General features: G+C 46.4%; 1 protein-coding gene across 6 annotated transcripts in view; it reads right to left on the bottom strand.

Annotated features, from left to right (window-relative positions):
• Positions 1-213: 213 nt before the first annotated feature.
• Trerf1 (transcriptional regulating factor 1) overlaps positions 214-14,357 on the bottom strand; it is a 46,872-nt gene continuing 32,728 nt past the window's right edge. For 5 of the 6 annotated variants that reach the window (XM_021218218.2, XM_021218220.2, XM_021218219.2 and 2 more), the window contains 3 exons: positions 11,501-11,707; positions 6,069-6,280; positions 214-911 (listed from right to left, as the gene is read on the bottom strand). In XM_021218218.2, the coding sequence (XP_021073877.1) occupies positions 590-911; positions 6,069-6,280; positions 11,501-11,707 (741 nt within the window). In that variant the 3' untranslated portion in view covers positions 214-589. Of the gene's footprint in view, positions 912-6,068; positions 6,317-11,500; positions 11,708-14,357 lie in introns of all 6 variants that reach the window. The other variant, XM_029531476.1, reaches the window with a different exon arrangement.

Here is a 14,357-nt window from a genome sequence, read left to right as displayed (position 1 = left end):
AGAGAGAGAGAGAGAGAGGTTAATTCTTCTGATTTGAGAGAGAGAACTCTTTCTGGCAGGTCAGAACAGAATAAAATAATTCTTCATGGGAAAACATGGCCTAAAGTCCCAGAATGAATGGGATAACCTGCTACCTACCTACCTACCTACCTACCTACCTACCTACTACCTACTACCTACCTACCTACCTACACACACACACACACACACACACACACACACACACACACACACACAAAGCAAGAAGTTAGGAGATAAAAGGCAACCAGGGTGGCTGATCTGAAAGCAACACGGAGAGGCTCACCCCAAGGGAAGCAGCCTCGTGAGAACATAGCCCAGATGAGACACCTCTTAAAGATAGTTGTGCCAATTTTTTTTTTATTCCCCCCAACCCCCAACAAAAACAATGTAAAAGAAGGTAAAAGAGAAAGAACTGGATTTTTTTTTCCCCTCCCTTAACCTGAAGAAGAGGACCACTTTTTAAACAGGTAGTTTAAAAGGGTTTTCAAAGGAGCAGGAATTCCAGGTTCTCCGGGCGACAGAGGTGGAGGCCGTGGCTTCTGTGTCTCTAGGTGATGAACGGGAGGGTTTAGAGTTCTGTATCACCCTGAAGCAAAACCGAATCTTGGTCGTCCAAGAGAAGATCCGTGCCTACCACCTCGGCCTCGTCCATGGCGCCTAACTGCTGGACCACATCATCATCCAGGATGTCCACGTCTTTGACGGGCTTCATCAGACTCAGTTGGTCCAGGGGCAGCAGCTCGGGCGCCCCCACCGGCCCCGTAGTCCTCTCGATGGTGGCTGCCATTTCTGCTGCAAAGGCTGCTTTCTGAGCCTTCTGCCTCTGCTGCTCCTCTTGTTGCCGATGGGTTTTCATGTGTGCATTCCGGCTTTTGATCTTGAAGAAGACCCTGAAAAGGAGGGAGAGAGCAGCCTGTAAAACCTCTGGGCCGACCTTGGTTCCTAGAGATATACATGCCCCTTTCCCTCACGTTCCTGCATGCACTTCGAGACTGCGGCATGCAGGTCTGGTCTGGGGTGGCTTCATCCTGCTGTGACCAGTCGTCTCTCTAAGCATTATGAGGAAGAGGAACGGGGACAGGAAATCTCGGATGGTGTGACCTGTTTCCTTCCTGTGCTAATGGAGACCGCCAAGTGTGTCCAGTCTGTCCACTGTCCAGCGGGTGCTCCTGCTTCTCCTATGGCCTCTTTCCATCCCCACCCCTAACCACACCCTCTGGACTGAAAACGTTCAAACTCTGCTGATGGCAGTCTCACCATAAAAACAGCCCACCTCTGTCCCTGGCTTCAAGCCTTCTTCCCGTCAGAGGGCTGGAAGGTTCTTCCTGCACACACATGGTGCCTGCCCTCTTTCCCCCACTCCACTTTTCCCCTTCTTTTTGCTGCAGATGCCCCCAGGCCACCATAATTATCATTTCATACTGTTTTCTTTAAAATGAAAGTGAGTCTTGGCTAGGAGAGGCCGCGCCCTCTCAGGAAGCATCCAGCAATGTCGGGAGACATATTTGTTGTAACCAAGTCAGGGGATGTCTGCCTAGTACAAGCAGAGGCCAAGGATGCTGCTAAATGTCTTACTTCAAAGGCCAGTCATCTCTCCCACCCCCAGGCAAGACACCATGTGATCCTAAATGTCAACGGTACCAGCGACCCTGGGATAAAAGGATGCCAGAGTCTCTAGATCAAGGGTCCAGCCTGTTTATTACTCTAGGCACCGGCACACAACTGTGTCTGTTTGGGATATGATGGGAGAGCGAGGCGGTGAGGCAGACAGCGTGGCCTGCACACACTACACGCCTGCTACCTAGGCCATTTTCAGGAAAGTCAACCCAGATAGAAGCCTGCGTTTATGGAGAAAGAAAAGCATAGATACAATTTAGTCACTCTCCCAAGCTAACCGACCAATCAGACCACTCTCCCAAGCCAACCCACCCACCCAGCCTGAGTTCTCCGGGTTGACAGGGCTTCTATCTGGACATGGGAAGGAGAGCAGGATCTGAACAGATGAAAGAGGCAATCTGTGAACTCGTTCAATGTTGTTCCTATCTGGAAAACCTCGGGAAACGCTTCTAGTTTTCATAAAGTCTTACTTGGACTTCGATAGGGAATGATCTGGAGAGGGGCAGGCGAGGGCTGGGAAAGTATCTGAGAGAAAGTCTGACCTTCTTCAGTGCTCCTCCCCACCCCCCCTTCTCCCCAGACCCACATAAAGATGGAGGGAGAGAACTGACTCTACAGAGCTGTCCCCTGGCCTCCCATGTGTGTCCTGGCATGTGCATGGGCACACGTGCACAGTAAGGACAAATAAAGTCAAAAAGAAAGAAAAGATCTCAAGTAACATAAAGACAAGAAAAACGCCCACTGCGTGCTTTTGAAGGACAGTTGGAAACATGAAATATCAGGTAAGCGCCCTCTTGCCCACACTGATCACATTCTACGCCTCTCTACACACAGTGAGACTTCCTGCAGACGGGACCCAAGTCTGAGCATGCGGCTCAGTGCTTTACACCCACTTTTAACACATGGCTGAACATAAAAGACAGGCTCTCTTGTAGTTCAGGTTAGCTCAACTCCATATAGCCAAGGGAAGACCCTAAACTCTGGGTCCTCGTGCATCTATTCCATCCATCCATCCATCCATCCATCCATCCATCCATCCATCCATCCATCCAACCATCCATCCATCCATCTATCTATTTATTTGTTGGGGGTTGTTCTGGTATTCCATCCATTCCATTCCATCCATCCATCCATCCATCCATCCATCCATCCATCCATCCATCCATCCATCTGTTGGGGGTTGTTCTGGTATTCAAATGCTAAGTACTGCCCCTCAAGATCTGGTTGCAGTCCAGACAGCACATTCTCATGCTGTGTCAACCTTGCTTGCTAATATTTTCTGACTGGCTAAATAAAAGTGGCTGACAGACAATTACTGGCAAGCGGTATAGGATAGATGTATTCAGTTACCAGGCTAGGGGTTGCAGGTAGTGACCACAGGGTAGACAGAGAAGGAGAGAGAGGACGGACGGAGAGAGAAGGAAGGTGGTCGCAGGGGACCAGATGGCTCATGAGCACCTGGCCAGCAGAGCACCCTGAGGACGGGCGGAGGGAGGAGGAGTGGCCTGGATGAGATTCAAACAGGGAGGAACAAGGGGCGTGTGGCTGGGATGGATACTGCCCAGCCTTGGCTTACAGCTTGTGAATAAAACACCAGGCTTTTGTGTCTTTTATATGGACAAGCTAGGATAAATAATTCATTTACATCTCTGTCCACCCACTCATCCATCCATCTATCCATCCATCAATCATCTGAGACAGGCTCTCGAAAGATAGCCCAGGCTGCCTTTGAACTTGTGATCCTTCCCCATCAGCCCCCATGTGCGGGAGACACAGGTGTGCACCCCTGCATCAGCACCGAGTGGTTTTCAGTCATTGTTTTGAATGAAACACAGTTTCACGGTGTAGAACTTTTCATATGCAGTGTCAAGTGCCCGCTCACCAAATTTTGGATTTTAAGATCAGGGATCCTCAGCCTGTGGAGTTTTTGCCTGAGAAGGCCTTTCATGGGTGTGCACACTCCCAAGGCATGAGGTCTGTAGGAAGGTCAGGAGACAACTTTCTGAAGGCAGTTGTCTCCTTCTACAGAGTGGGATCTGGACTTGTCGGCAAGCGGCAGCCAGTGCTCTGTCTGCTGAGCTGCCTCACCATCCTCTCACAGGGCTATTCTAAACAGTAAGTGAATCAAGGGTATGAAACACCATTTAACACGGTCTCAGACAAAACTAGGGAGGACCCACCCACTCATTGCGGAATGCTATGAAGTTGCCTGATTTTTTATTTAAATTATTATTATTATTATTATTATTATTATTATTTAATATAACTACTGTTCTTTTTTATTTGGCTGTTATTTTTTTATGTGAATAGGTGCCAGCCTACATGGAATTCTGTGCAGCGTCTGTGTATTGTAGAAGAGGGTATCAGATCTCCCGGCACTGGAGTTAGAAATGGTTGTTAGTTACCATTTGGGTGCTAGAAGTAAACCCAGGTTCTCTGGAAGAGCAACTGACGTTACTACTGCTAAGCCACCTCTAGTAAGAATTCTAGAATTTTTTTTTTTTTTAAAACACAAAACTATTATAAGAATATGTTTTCATTTTAACCCCATGAGTGGGGCTGCTTCCGACGTCTGCAGCTGCTGACTGTGATCTGTCTCCTGGCTCTAGCAGAGGTGTGGTTTTGCCAGCTGCATAGTTTGTGACATTGTTTCTGAACTTTTCATATGAATGCTAGGGCCCAAGAGGTGGGGGTTGGTGGTTGTTGGTCATTCAGGGGGGTTGGTTGCGGTAAGTTCAAAGTAGAAATTAAAAGAAAGGAATTAGATTCAGGGATCTCTTTTTTTCTTCTCTATCCTTCTTCCTCTCCTATCTAGTGATAGAGGATAAAAGCGGGGGGTCGGGGAGGAGAATAAAGGGTAAGACAAAAAAGAACCCACAAAGTCGAAAAGAACCTCTACACATCTCTGTTGTAGGATATTTGATCACACTGTGAGCCCTGAGAGTGTTACTTACTGAACAACACTTCTTTCTAGTTGTGGTGTGGCTCAGCCCTTAGCACACACCTTTAATCCCTCTGGCTGGAATACACTCATGCCCTTGGCACACATCATTAATCCCAAACAATGAAGGTAAAGTTGGTTTGTAGAAGGAAGCGCCCATGTTTGAAAATGATGTCTAACGGAGTGGCAGACAAAGTGACGAATCATAGAAAGACTTGACAGAATAGGATACGCCCAACTCTCATGAGAGAGGGGAAAGGGAAGCTACTTAAGAGCCAAAGAGTGAGGAGTCAGATTAGAATGTATTGCCAGAGATAGCTGGAGGCCGAGCGAAGCAAAAAGCCAGGGGCCGAGAGAGGAGCCAGTGTGATTCAGTCAGCTTGGAGAAGAGTTTGAGCTGAGCTGACCACCCATCTAGAATTTGAAAAAACAAAAAAGGGTGAGCTTACTCAGCAGTTAAGGCTCCGAGGCTGAAAACAGCCTAGGCATAGATAAAATGTACAGGCTAGAAGCTTCCAGAACCAGGCCTGGGTTAGCAGACCGAGGCAGTAAGCCTGGGAGACAATGATATCAGGCAAACACAAGTTACTTTTACACATCCTTCTAGCCCACCTGACATATTCTGTGAGGACGTGCAAACAGAAATCCCACTGGCCTCACGGAACAGAGAGCCACCTGGTGGGTGTCACCCCAGGTACCATTCCTTACATGCTCGAGACACTAGAGACTATCGAGAGGAACTCAACAAGACCCTCCCAGCTATCAGGAGGTGACAATGCTGCAGCCTTGGGGTTAGGCAGACTCACTGAGAAGGAAGCTGTGAAGAAGCCAGGTTATTTTACCACTAGTTAGGCTCTTTGTAATAAAGAACCAAAATGAAGCCAAAAGCCGGAGCACCGTGGAAGCCAGGCACTGACTACATCTGGACATAGCAAGGTTTAAATATCAGCTTTGTTTTCCTGGCAGTGTGACTTGGGAGAAGTCATTTTACCTGACTTTAAAATCTTTACTTGGAGACTACGCATGAAGGCGCCTTGCATTGGATGGAGTTTTCCCTGTGAGGACTGAGTGAATTCACACCCATAAAGTGTGTGGTGGAGAAAAAGCCCTCTGTGCTAGCTATTATCCTTCTCACCTACTGTTGGCTTCCTCCCTTAGGTGCTGTTTTAAGTTATATCTGAAAGGACAGGGACAAAAAACAGGTTTCATCCTATGCCTGGGCTTTAATCAACTGAATGTGCCAGCTTGCATTATGATGATATAAAGGACAGGATACCTCGTTTTCATGTGATGTGATGTTAGAGAGTGTGGTAATTGATTAGTGATGTCTGCTGTGGGCAGAGGCATGAATAGAGGGAGGAAGAAGATCTATCTGCAGATCCCCTGGGTGGTTTCAGGGGGAGTCCTGAGAGTCAGCTGAAGAAACAGCCCCCACAGAACCATCATTCATCTTGACCTCGGGTTTGGTCCCTGGCTCAATGGTACCTACTTGCCACACTCCTTGCAGGGGAAGATGGTGGTGGGGTCTGTCTCTCCACTGGTGGTACTGTGAGATGGTGAACTCTTCACTGAGCAGTACCCACTCTGGGTGCCACCTGGCTTCTGCTTCCCAGAGGGGACAGCACCTCGGGTCTTAGCCACCTGGTTGGTGCCGCCGTGGATGCGGGCGTGACCGTTCAGTGCCTGTCGGGAGCTGAACACCTGAGGAAGAAAGGGAGCGACATGACATCTACAGTCCTGAAAAGGAAATTAGGGTTGTTAGTTACTTGGTGGCAAAACATAGGATACACGAAACAGCACAGGGCTCACACAAGCAAGCACTGGGCGTGTGCCACAGAAAGCAAAGCTCAGATACCCCAACCATGAACTTGATGCAGATAAAGCTTCCTCCCCTGGTCTAACTAGAGGGCAAGGCCATGTGGCTTAGTACTAAGAACAAAGCTCTTAACTCAAAGCCAGGAGACTTAGCATCCAGCTCTAACTTGAAAATATCCAGTGCAAATATCAGAGGCCATTAAACCACTCGATTCTCAAATACTTCTTCTTCTTCTTCTATTTTTTTTTTTTTTTTTTCTAAGTGCAAACTGAGAGGAGTTAGAGGGTCCCTCGGTGGCTCATTGCTTTCTGTGATGTTGGGGACAGAGCCTGGGCCTCACGTTTGCTAGATGAATGTTCTTGCTCTGAGCTACACCTGCAACCTAAGTGCACCACAGAAGCCAAAGGGCCAGGCTTTCTTGTAGTTCAAGACATGGTTTCAAACATGAGGCAATCCTCCTGCCTGAGTGCTAGAATTACAAGTCTGTATCACTATGCCTGGCTGGAAATTCGCAGACCAATCACTTCATTGAGTTAGAGTCTAATCTGCAGTCCAGGCTGGCCTTCACGTCACGGTATAGCCAAATTCCTTATCCTCCTGCCTTCCTCCCCCAAGTGCTGGGAGTACAGGTCTGCCACCATGCCTGGCTGGCTTTTCAGAGATTGCCACAGCTGGGCTTCTTGGCTTCAGCCCTGTGGATACATGGGCCTGGACAGGTGGTGACTGTCCTGTGCACAGCAGGTGACTGGAGCCCTCTGTGGCCTTGACCCACCAGATGCCGGCCCCACCTTCCCAGTCCTAGCAAAAATGTTCTTGCAGGACCAAATTATCCTCTGTCAGAGCCACTGGAGTACTGGGCTATGGCCCACAGCCTCCAAATCAACAGCTTTGTTCCATTTCAGTGGCTTTAGGTGGCCTCTCTTTGTTCAGCTCATGGGTCCCTTTTATTATATTACAGAAAAAAAAAAAAACTATTTCTGGTTTACTGAACCCAGTCTTCACTGCGAGGCATGGAATAAACCATCAATCACATGTTCTTTGATGAGATTTGTAAAAAGTCATTAAGAATGTCTATCTTGCTGAGCATGTCTGATTGGGCAAAGTAAAGGATGACTCCCGCCCTCAGCAAAAAACGAATCAAATAAAAAATGAACCCCAATCCCCCAAATTAAAAACCAAACATTTATTGTACCCTAAAGAATGAACTGAAAAAGCACCCAGTTTCTGAACAAATTCACCAAGAAACATTGTCATTTAAAGTCACATCTTAGTCTGCAGGAAGCCTTTTGAGCAAAATTCAGTTCTGGGATGCAGAGGCCAGGCTGCCAGAGACCCAGCATGCTGGCCATTCCCATGTTCTTACAGAGGCAATGGAACATGCATGTACTTCTATATAATGTTTGTTTGTTTTTGAGACAGGGTTTCTCTGTGTAGCCCTGGCTGTCCTAGAACTCACTCTGTAGATCAGGCTGGCCTTGTGAACTCAAACCTGCCTTTGCCTCCCAAGTGCTGGGATTAAAGACATGTGTTACCCCCAACTGGCTCACTTCTATTATTTTTAAAGCCTTTTCATTTTCCTTAAAACATTTTATAAAACATTTTACTTTCTTTCTTTTGACACTGGGTATTACTATGTAGTCCTGGCTGGCCTTGAACTAGAGAAGTCTGCTTTTGCCTCCAGAGGGCTGGGACTAAAGGTGTGTGCCACCTGTCCAGCCCAGGATATAAACACTTTACAGCCTTTCTTTAAATGGCAGACTCAAGGGCAGCATCAATATGCTCTGTATCAGACAGGCAAGGATGAGCTGGGGGAGGTGGAACTTCCTGAGAAGGGGATGGCACCTCTAGAACGTGTCTATGCCAGCGTGTCAGGCTTTAGGAAACCCTATGTGGGGAAATTTCAGGAGTGCAGACTAGTGGGGACAGGCAGGACACAAAGAAGCCATGCTACACAGCCTCTAGGGTGTGGAGCCTTAGAGGACACTGGCTGCAAGAGCACTGGTGGCTGCCAGGGTGATTGGTCAGACATGCTGATGCTGGGACAAAGAATGATGCTGACCTGTGAGCTTGCTGAGTGCCCTGACAATGGTGACAGGGAAGCTGTATTGGACATACGATCCTGACACACCTTTGCCTATATGCCAGATTGGACAAGCTGCCTTGCCTCAAGCTTTTAGACCTTGTGGGACAGAGAACATGGAGACTGTGGAAACTGCCTTTGAAAAATTAATCAAATAGAGAAGTTGTTATAGTGACTCTTCTATTTCCTTGAATGTGACCAGTTATTCTGACTCTATCATGGACTGGTCTAGAAATCAATCCAATATTGGAAATAATAGTCTTCATTTAGAAGGCTGGTTCTGGGCATTTTCAGAGACATTTGAAAATTCACAGCTGCCTTGTATGAAGTTATATTTACAGTGGATAAAACTTGAGTAGGATCTGGATTTATAACAAAGACAGGATCTGGATTTTGAACAAGTGTTAGTGCATGTGTTAAAGTTCTTAATCTTTTATAAATAGGCCATGTTAAAACTATTTTTGTCTCTTCTGCAGTATTTAATGTAAGTTATGCCGGGCCTGATGGCGCAGGCCTTTAATCCCAGCACTCGGGAGGCAGAGGCAGGCGGATTTCTGAGTTCGAGGCTAGCCTGGTCTACCAAGTGAGTTCCAGGACAGCCAGAGCTATACAGAGAAACCCTGTCTCGAAAAACCAAAAAAAAAAAAAATAAATAAATGTAAGTTATATTGATTGTACATTTCCTAATTGTGTTAGTGTATTGAAATATGACATTGAAATACGATATGTTGGTCTATCAGCCAGCTTTTGTTTTATCGCCCGTGAGTAGGACAGGACCTTAGTATTCCAAAAAAAGCTTGCAGGTACTGGAATAGTGAATCAGGCTTTAAGCAGAAGCGAGAGTGTAGTGGGCTTGATTGTTGCTGGTATAGCAACGCTGATTACATTTATAGCCAGCACCACTACTTTTGCAACTGCTTTGTCACAAGAAGTTAAAACAGCTACTTTTGTGAATTATTTAGCAAAAAAATGTTACTAATGTTCTGTGTACTCAAGAGGATTTAGACAGGTGTTTGGAACAAAGGATTGATGCTCTTTATGATACTATTCAAACTACTGGAGAGGAGGTTCAGAGTCTAAGAGTAAGGAGCCACGAGTGTCATGCTAAATACCAATGGATTTGTGTTACTTCTAAAATTTATAATGATTGTCACTATAATTGGGAAAAAGTTCAGACACTTGCTGGGTATTTGGCACAGTTCGAGTACCCCTCTGGATGTTTTTTCTTTGCATACTGAGACTATGAATTTAAAGGATGCTGCTCTGCTGAGCTTTGATGTTCCAGATATTGCTGATAAAATTATTTATGGCCTGAGGTCAGTATTTCCATCTTGGCCAAGCTTCAAGAATGGCATATATCGCTTGACCATGCTAGCCCTTCTTGTCCTGGGGATACTTTTGTTCCTGCCCATTGTGATAAAATTTGCCTTTAATAACATCATTATGTTGGTGGCCACACAATACATGGCTTGAAACTAAAAATGGATATCAAGACAGTTATTAATTTAACAGGTTGGCAGCCAATGACAGGTAAGATTCTGCACAGAGCCTTACCAACCTAAGACAGAATAGCATTGCTTTTGATAATGCATATTCCATGAGGAGTAAGGAAGGCATTCTTGAGAGAATGACCTAAGACAGGCATAGTCTTGTTTATGAAATAAAAAAGGGGGAGATGTAGAGCACTTTGGGGGGCCACTTCTTGAAATTTCTTGGCAGGAATTTGACATCCGACCAGGACAAAAGAAATAAGGTCAAGGCGGGAATCTGGAAGTAGGCCCAGATTAAGAACATTTATATTTGAGCTAATGAAAAGCTCAGAGCAGGCTCAGCTGAGGTGCGTGTGGCATTCCTTTTGTCTTGGACATCCTGACTAGCCCCTAGAAAGGTGTTTACAGGATTTTGTTTATTGCATTGCTTGTTCCTTGACCCAGAACTGATTTATTATTTGCATGTACTTAAAGTGGTATAAAAGCAGACTGGGGAAAAAAATAAACCCGCTTCAGCCTCAGAGCTGGCTGGGGTCATGCTACAGTGTTGTCTAATTGTCTTTTTTCTTTTTAATCCTCACTCCTGCCCTGGAGAACCTGTTGATTGACTGAGCTGGCTTGGTCACCACATTGCATTAGGCTCTTCTGGGGTCAAGAAGATGCAGAAGGATCACCTAGACTCTCCCTCATCCCGGTCACATCATAAAGTTGCTTAGTGAAGTTTTGTCCTCTCAGGCTGCAGAGTCAAACTTTAGTTGCTTGGAAACAACTTGCTCAGATGTCACTAATGTGACATTTGAATTAGAAGTAGTAACACTTTCATAGAGTATGAAAAGCTAAACCTTCCAGAGAGATAAAACTGGAGGTGGTGTAGGCAAGTCACTGTGTTATAAAAGGGGAACCCTAGCCAGGCATGGTGGTGCACGCCATTAATCCCAGCACTCAGGAGGCAGAGGCAGGTGGATTTCTGAGTTCGAGGCCAGATGGTCTACAGAGTGAGTTCCAGGACAGCCAGGGCTATACAGAGAAACCCTGTCTTGAAAAACCAATAAACAAACAAACAAACAAACAAACAAACAAAAAGGGGAACCCTGGTGGAATCTTCAAGTGAGTTTAAATGCGTGTGGACAAGGTATAATCTGGCCTTGGGTGCCACACAGTCCGAGGACCTGCAGAGTACCAGGAGACAGTATAGTAGACAGTGTGTGCCTTCTGGAGGCCTGCTCTCATGCAGAGCTGTCAATCACACACTTCCTGGAGGCTCGCCTCAAGGTCTCAATTCTTCTCCCACAGCCCCCAGAGTGCTAGGCACAGGCCTGTCAGGCCACACTTGGCTTGGCTTTAGGGCCCTCCTAAATTCACCAGCATGCAGTATCACACTTGGCAGAGGACATACAGCCACTCTCCCTTGGCCAAGCGAGTAAGAAAGTGGTAACTACATGGCAGGTGTCTGCCGGAAGTCCACTGCTCTTAGAACTAGGCACAGCTGCATGACCCTCATGTCTCCCAGAGCCGGGGACAACACAGATACTTACAGCCCCACAGTTGGGCATTTCACAAATGAAGCTGCCTGATGGTTGTTGGCCAGCAGCCTGCATGGGTGGCCCCTCAGTGGGAGCCAGGGCAGGGGCGGGCGGTGGCTCTGGCGACTTGGGCACTTCACTCTCCTCTTCTTTTATGGATTTCCTATCTTCTTCTGGGTCCTCTTCTTCCTCCTCAGCCTCTTCTTCCTCTTCGCTGGTCTGTTGTTAATAAAAGCAAGAGGGTGATATTCCCAAAAGGCAACTTCGTGGTGGACAGAAATTACAAGCCAGGAGGTCATGGGACACTGGGGCCCTGTTACTCTTCCTATGATGGGTGACGGAGTCTACGGGGGAGTCTCTGGACACTTTGGGATTTTGAGGTCAAGAAATCTTCCTATTGCTCTTGGGTCCCCCCCATGATCCCTTCTAAAAAAAAAACAAAAACAAAAAAAACTTGCTAAGGCAGAGGGGAAAGGCGTAGAGATCCTCTGCCTGGGGATGGGGGAGGGGAGAATAACAGTGGGCAAAGTGCTTGCTGGACAAGCACGAGGACCTGAAGTCCCAGTCCCTCATCCTCAGATGAAAGCCAGGTGTGTGTGGGTGCCTCCTGTGTTGGGAGGTTGTGGGCCAACCAGCCGAGTCTAGAAGTTAAGCTCCAGTCTCACTGAAGAGACCCTGCCTCAAGAAATAAGGTAGAGGGACTAGAGTGGTGCATCATCGATTAGGAACCCTGGTTGCTCTTTCTTTTCTTTTCTTTCTTTCTTTCTTTCTTTCTTTCTTTCTTTCTTTCTTTCTTTCTTTCTTTCTTTCTTTTTTTTTTTTATTTATTTATTATATGTAAGTACCCTGTAGCTGTCTTCAGACACTCCAGAAGAGGGAGTCATATCTCATTAAGGATGGTTTGAGCCACCATGTGGTTGCTGGGATTTGAACTCTGCACCTTTGGAAGAGCAGTCGGGTGCTCTTACCTGCTGAGCCATCTCACCAGCCCCTGGTTGCTCTTTCAGAGGGCCTAAATTACATTCCTAGCACCCCTGTCTAGGAGCTCACAATCACCAGTAACTCCAGCTCCAGGGGATCTGATGCCCTCTTCTGGTTTCCTCGGGTACTGCACACACATGACACATATGCACATAAAAAAATAAAGGCTGGAGAGATGGCTCAGCAGTTGAGAGTCAATACTGTTCTTCAGATGACCAGTGCTCACTTCTCAGCACACGTATTGGGCAGCTCTCAACCAATAGCAATCTAGTTTGAGAGGATATGGTGTCCTCATGCGGTCTCCATAGGAACCTGCATAAACGTGGTGCATATGTACAATAAACATTCAGACCCACAGCACATATTTACAAAATAATAAGTTTTTTTTTTTTTAAAACTCTTTAGGTGGAGGTGGTGTATAAAGAGATGGCTCAGCAGTTACAAGTGTTTGCTGTCCTTGCTGAAGCCCCAGGATCAGTGCTCGGCGCCCACACGGTGGCTCACAACCACTCCAGTTCCAAGACATCTGAACTCTATGGGCATGGGGCACGAATATGATTCGTATACAAAGATGCAGGCAAAACACTCATATGCCTAGAATAAGACTTCCAACAGCAAGTTATTTGAGCAGGGTGGTATGGGTTGGCTGGGAAAGAATTCAGGGATTAAACTGACTTTAAAACTAATCTATTTTTATTTATTTGTATGGTTTTGAGTCTGCATGAGTTTATGTGCACCATGTGCAATCCAGTGCCCAAGGAGGGCAGAGGGCATCGGATTCCCTGGCGCTGGAGTTACAGAGAGTTATAAGCTGCTTAACGTGGGCACTTAGTCTTCAGCAAGAGCAATAAGTGCTCTTAACTGGTGAGCCATCTCTCTATCATTTTTTTTTTTTTTTGTTCTGTGTAGCTCAGCCTGGCTTTGAACTTGCTTTGTAGCCAAGGCTGCCCTTGACTCCTGAGCGTCCACTCTCATCCCTCCAGTGCTGGACTTAGAAGCGTAGCCTCACCACACCCAGCTTGCTTTCCTGCTATCTCTTTTTGCTTCTCAGACAAGATCTCACGATGTAGCCCAGAGTGGCTTTGAAGTCACAATCTTCCTGCCTCAGCTTCTCTTTTTTAAAGATCTATATCTATCTATCTATCTATCTATCTATCTATCTATCTATCTATCTATCATATATAAGTACTCTGTCTTCATGCATACTAGAAAAAGGAGGCATTGGATCCTTTTACACATGGTTGTGAGCTACCATGTGGTTGTTGGGAGTTGAACTCAGGCCCTCTGGAAGAGCAGCCAGTGCGCTTAACCGCTGAGCCATCACTCCAGCCCCCTGCCACAGCTTAAGTGATGGATTATAGACATGCATCACTAGGCTTGGGTAAACATGGGAGTTTAAGAAACTCTCCTCTCTTTCCTGCTCAAGCAACTACTTGACTCTGCTCTGTGTTTTCAGGGTAGAGTGAGGGTGTCTGGGTCCTGTGTGCCCAGAAGTAGCTGAGGACAGACTCAGGAATCCTGACACAGTTCTTTCATTTTAGCTAGATTTTTTTTTTTTTTAACCCTTCACAAGAGGAGTGCAGACTTATGCCACCAAACACCCTGTAAACAATCATCCCATTTACAAATGAGGAAACAGAAGTATGTCCAGCTGTCTTTCCCCAACAGGCCGGTTGCCTGTGCCAGGCCCTTCCTGTACATGCACTGCTTATAGCAGCCATGCTCCCACTGGCTTTGCTGTGCAGCTCCAGGTGAGCCCTTGATTCTTAGAATCCAGACGTAGACATTTCCAAGAAGAATCAAGATTTCTGACAAGAGCGATACCCTGAATACATGGGCTGAGCATTCCTCTTTCCCATGGTATTTTAGTTTTTTTTTTTTTTTTTTT

This window comes from Mus pahari, chromosome 18 (genome assembly GCF_900095145.1).
Source record: "Mus pahari chromosome 18, PAHARI_EIJ_v1.1, whole genome shotgun sequence".
In the NCBI taxonomy this organism is placed as follows: Eukaryota; Metazoa; Chordata; class Mammalia; order Rodentia; family Muridae; genus Mus; species Mus pahari.
The sequence above is the reverse complement of the archived record's forward strand: the minus strand, read 5'-3'. Positions and strand labels throughout refer to the sequence as shown.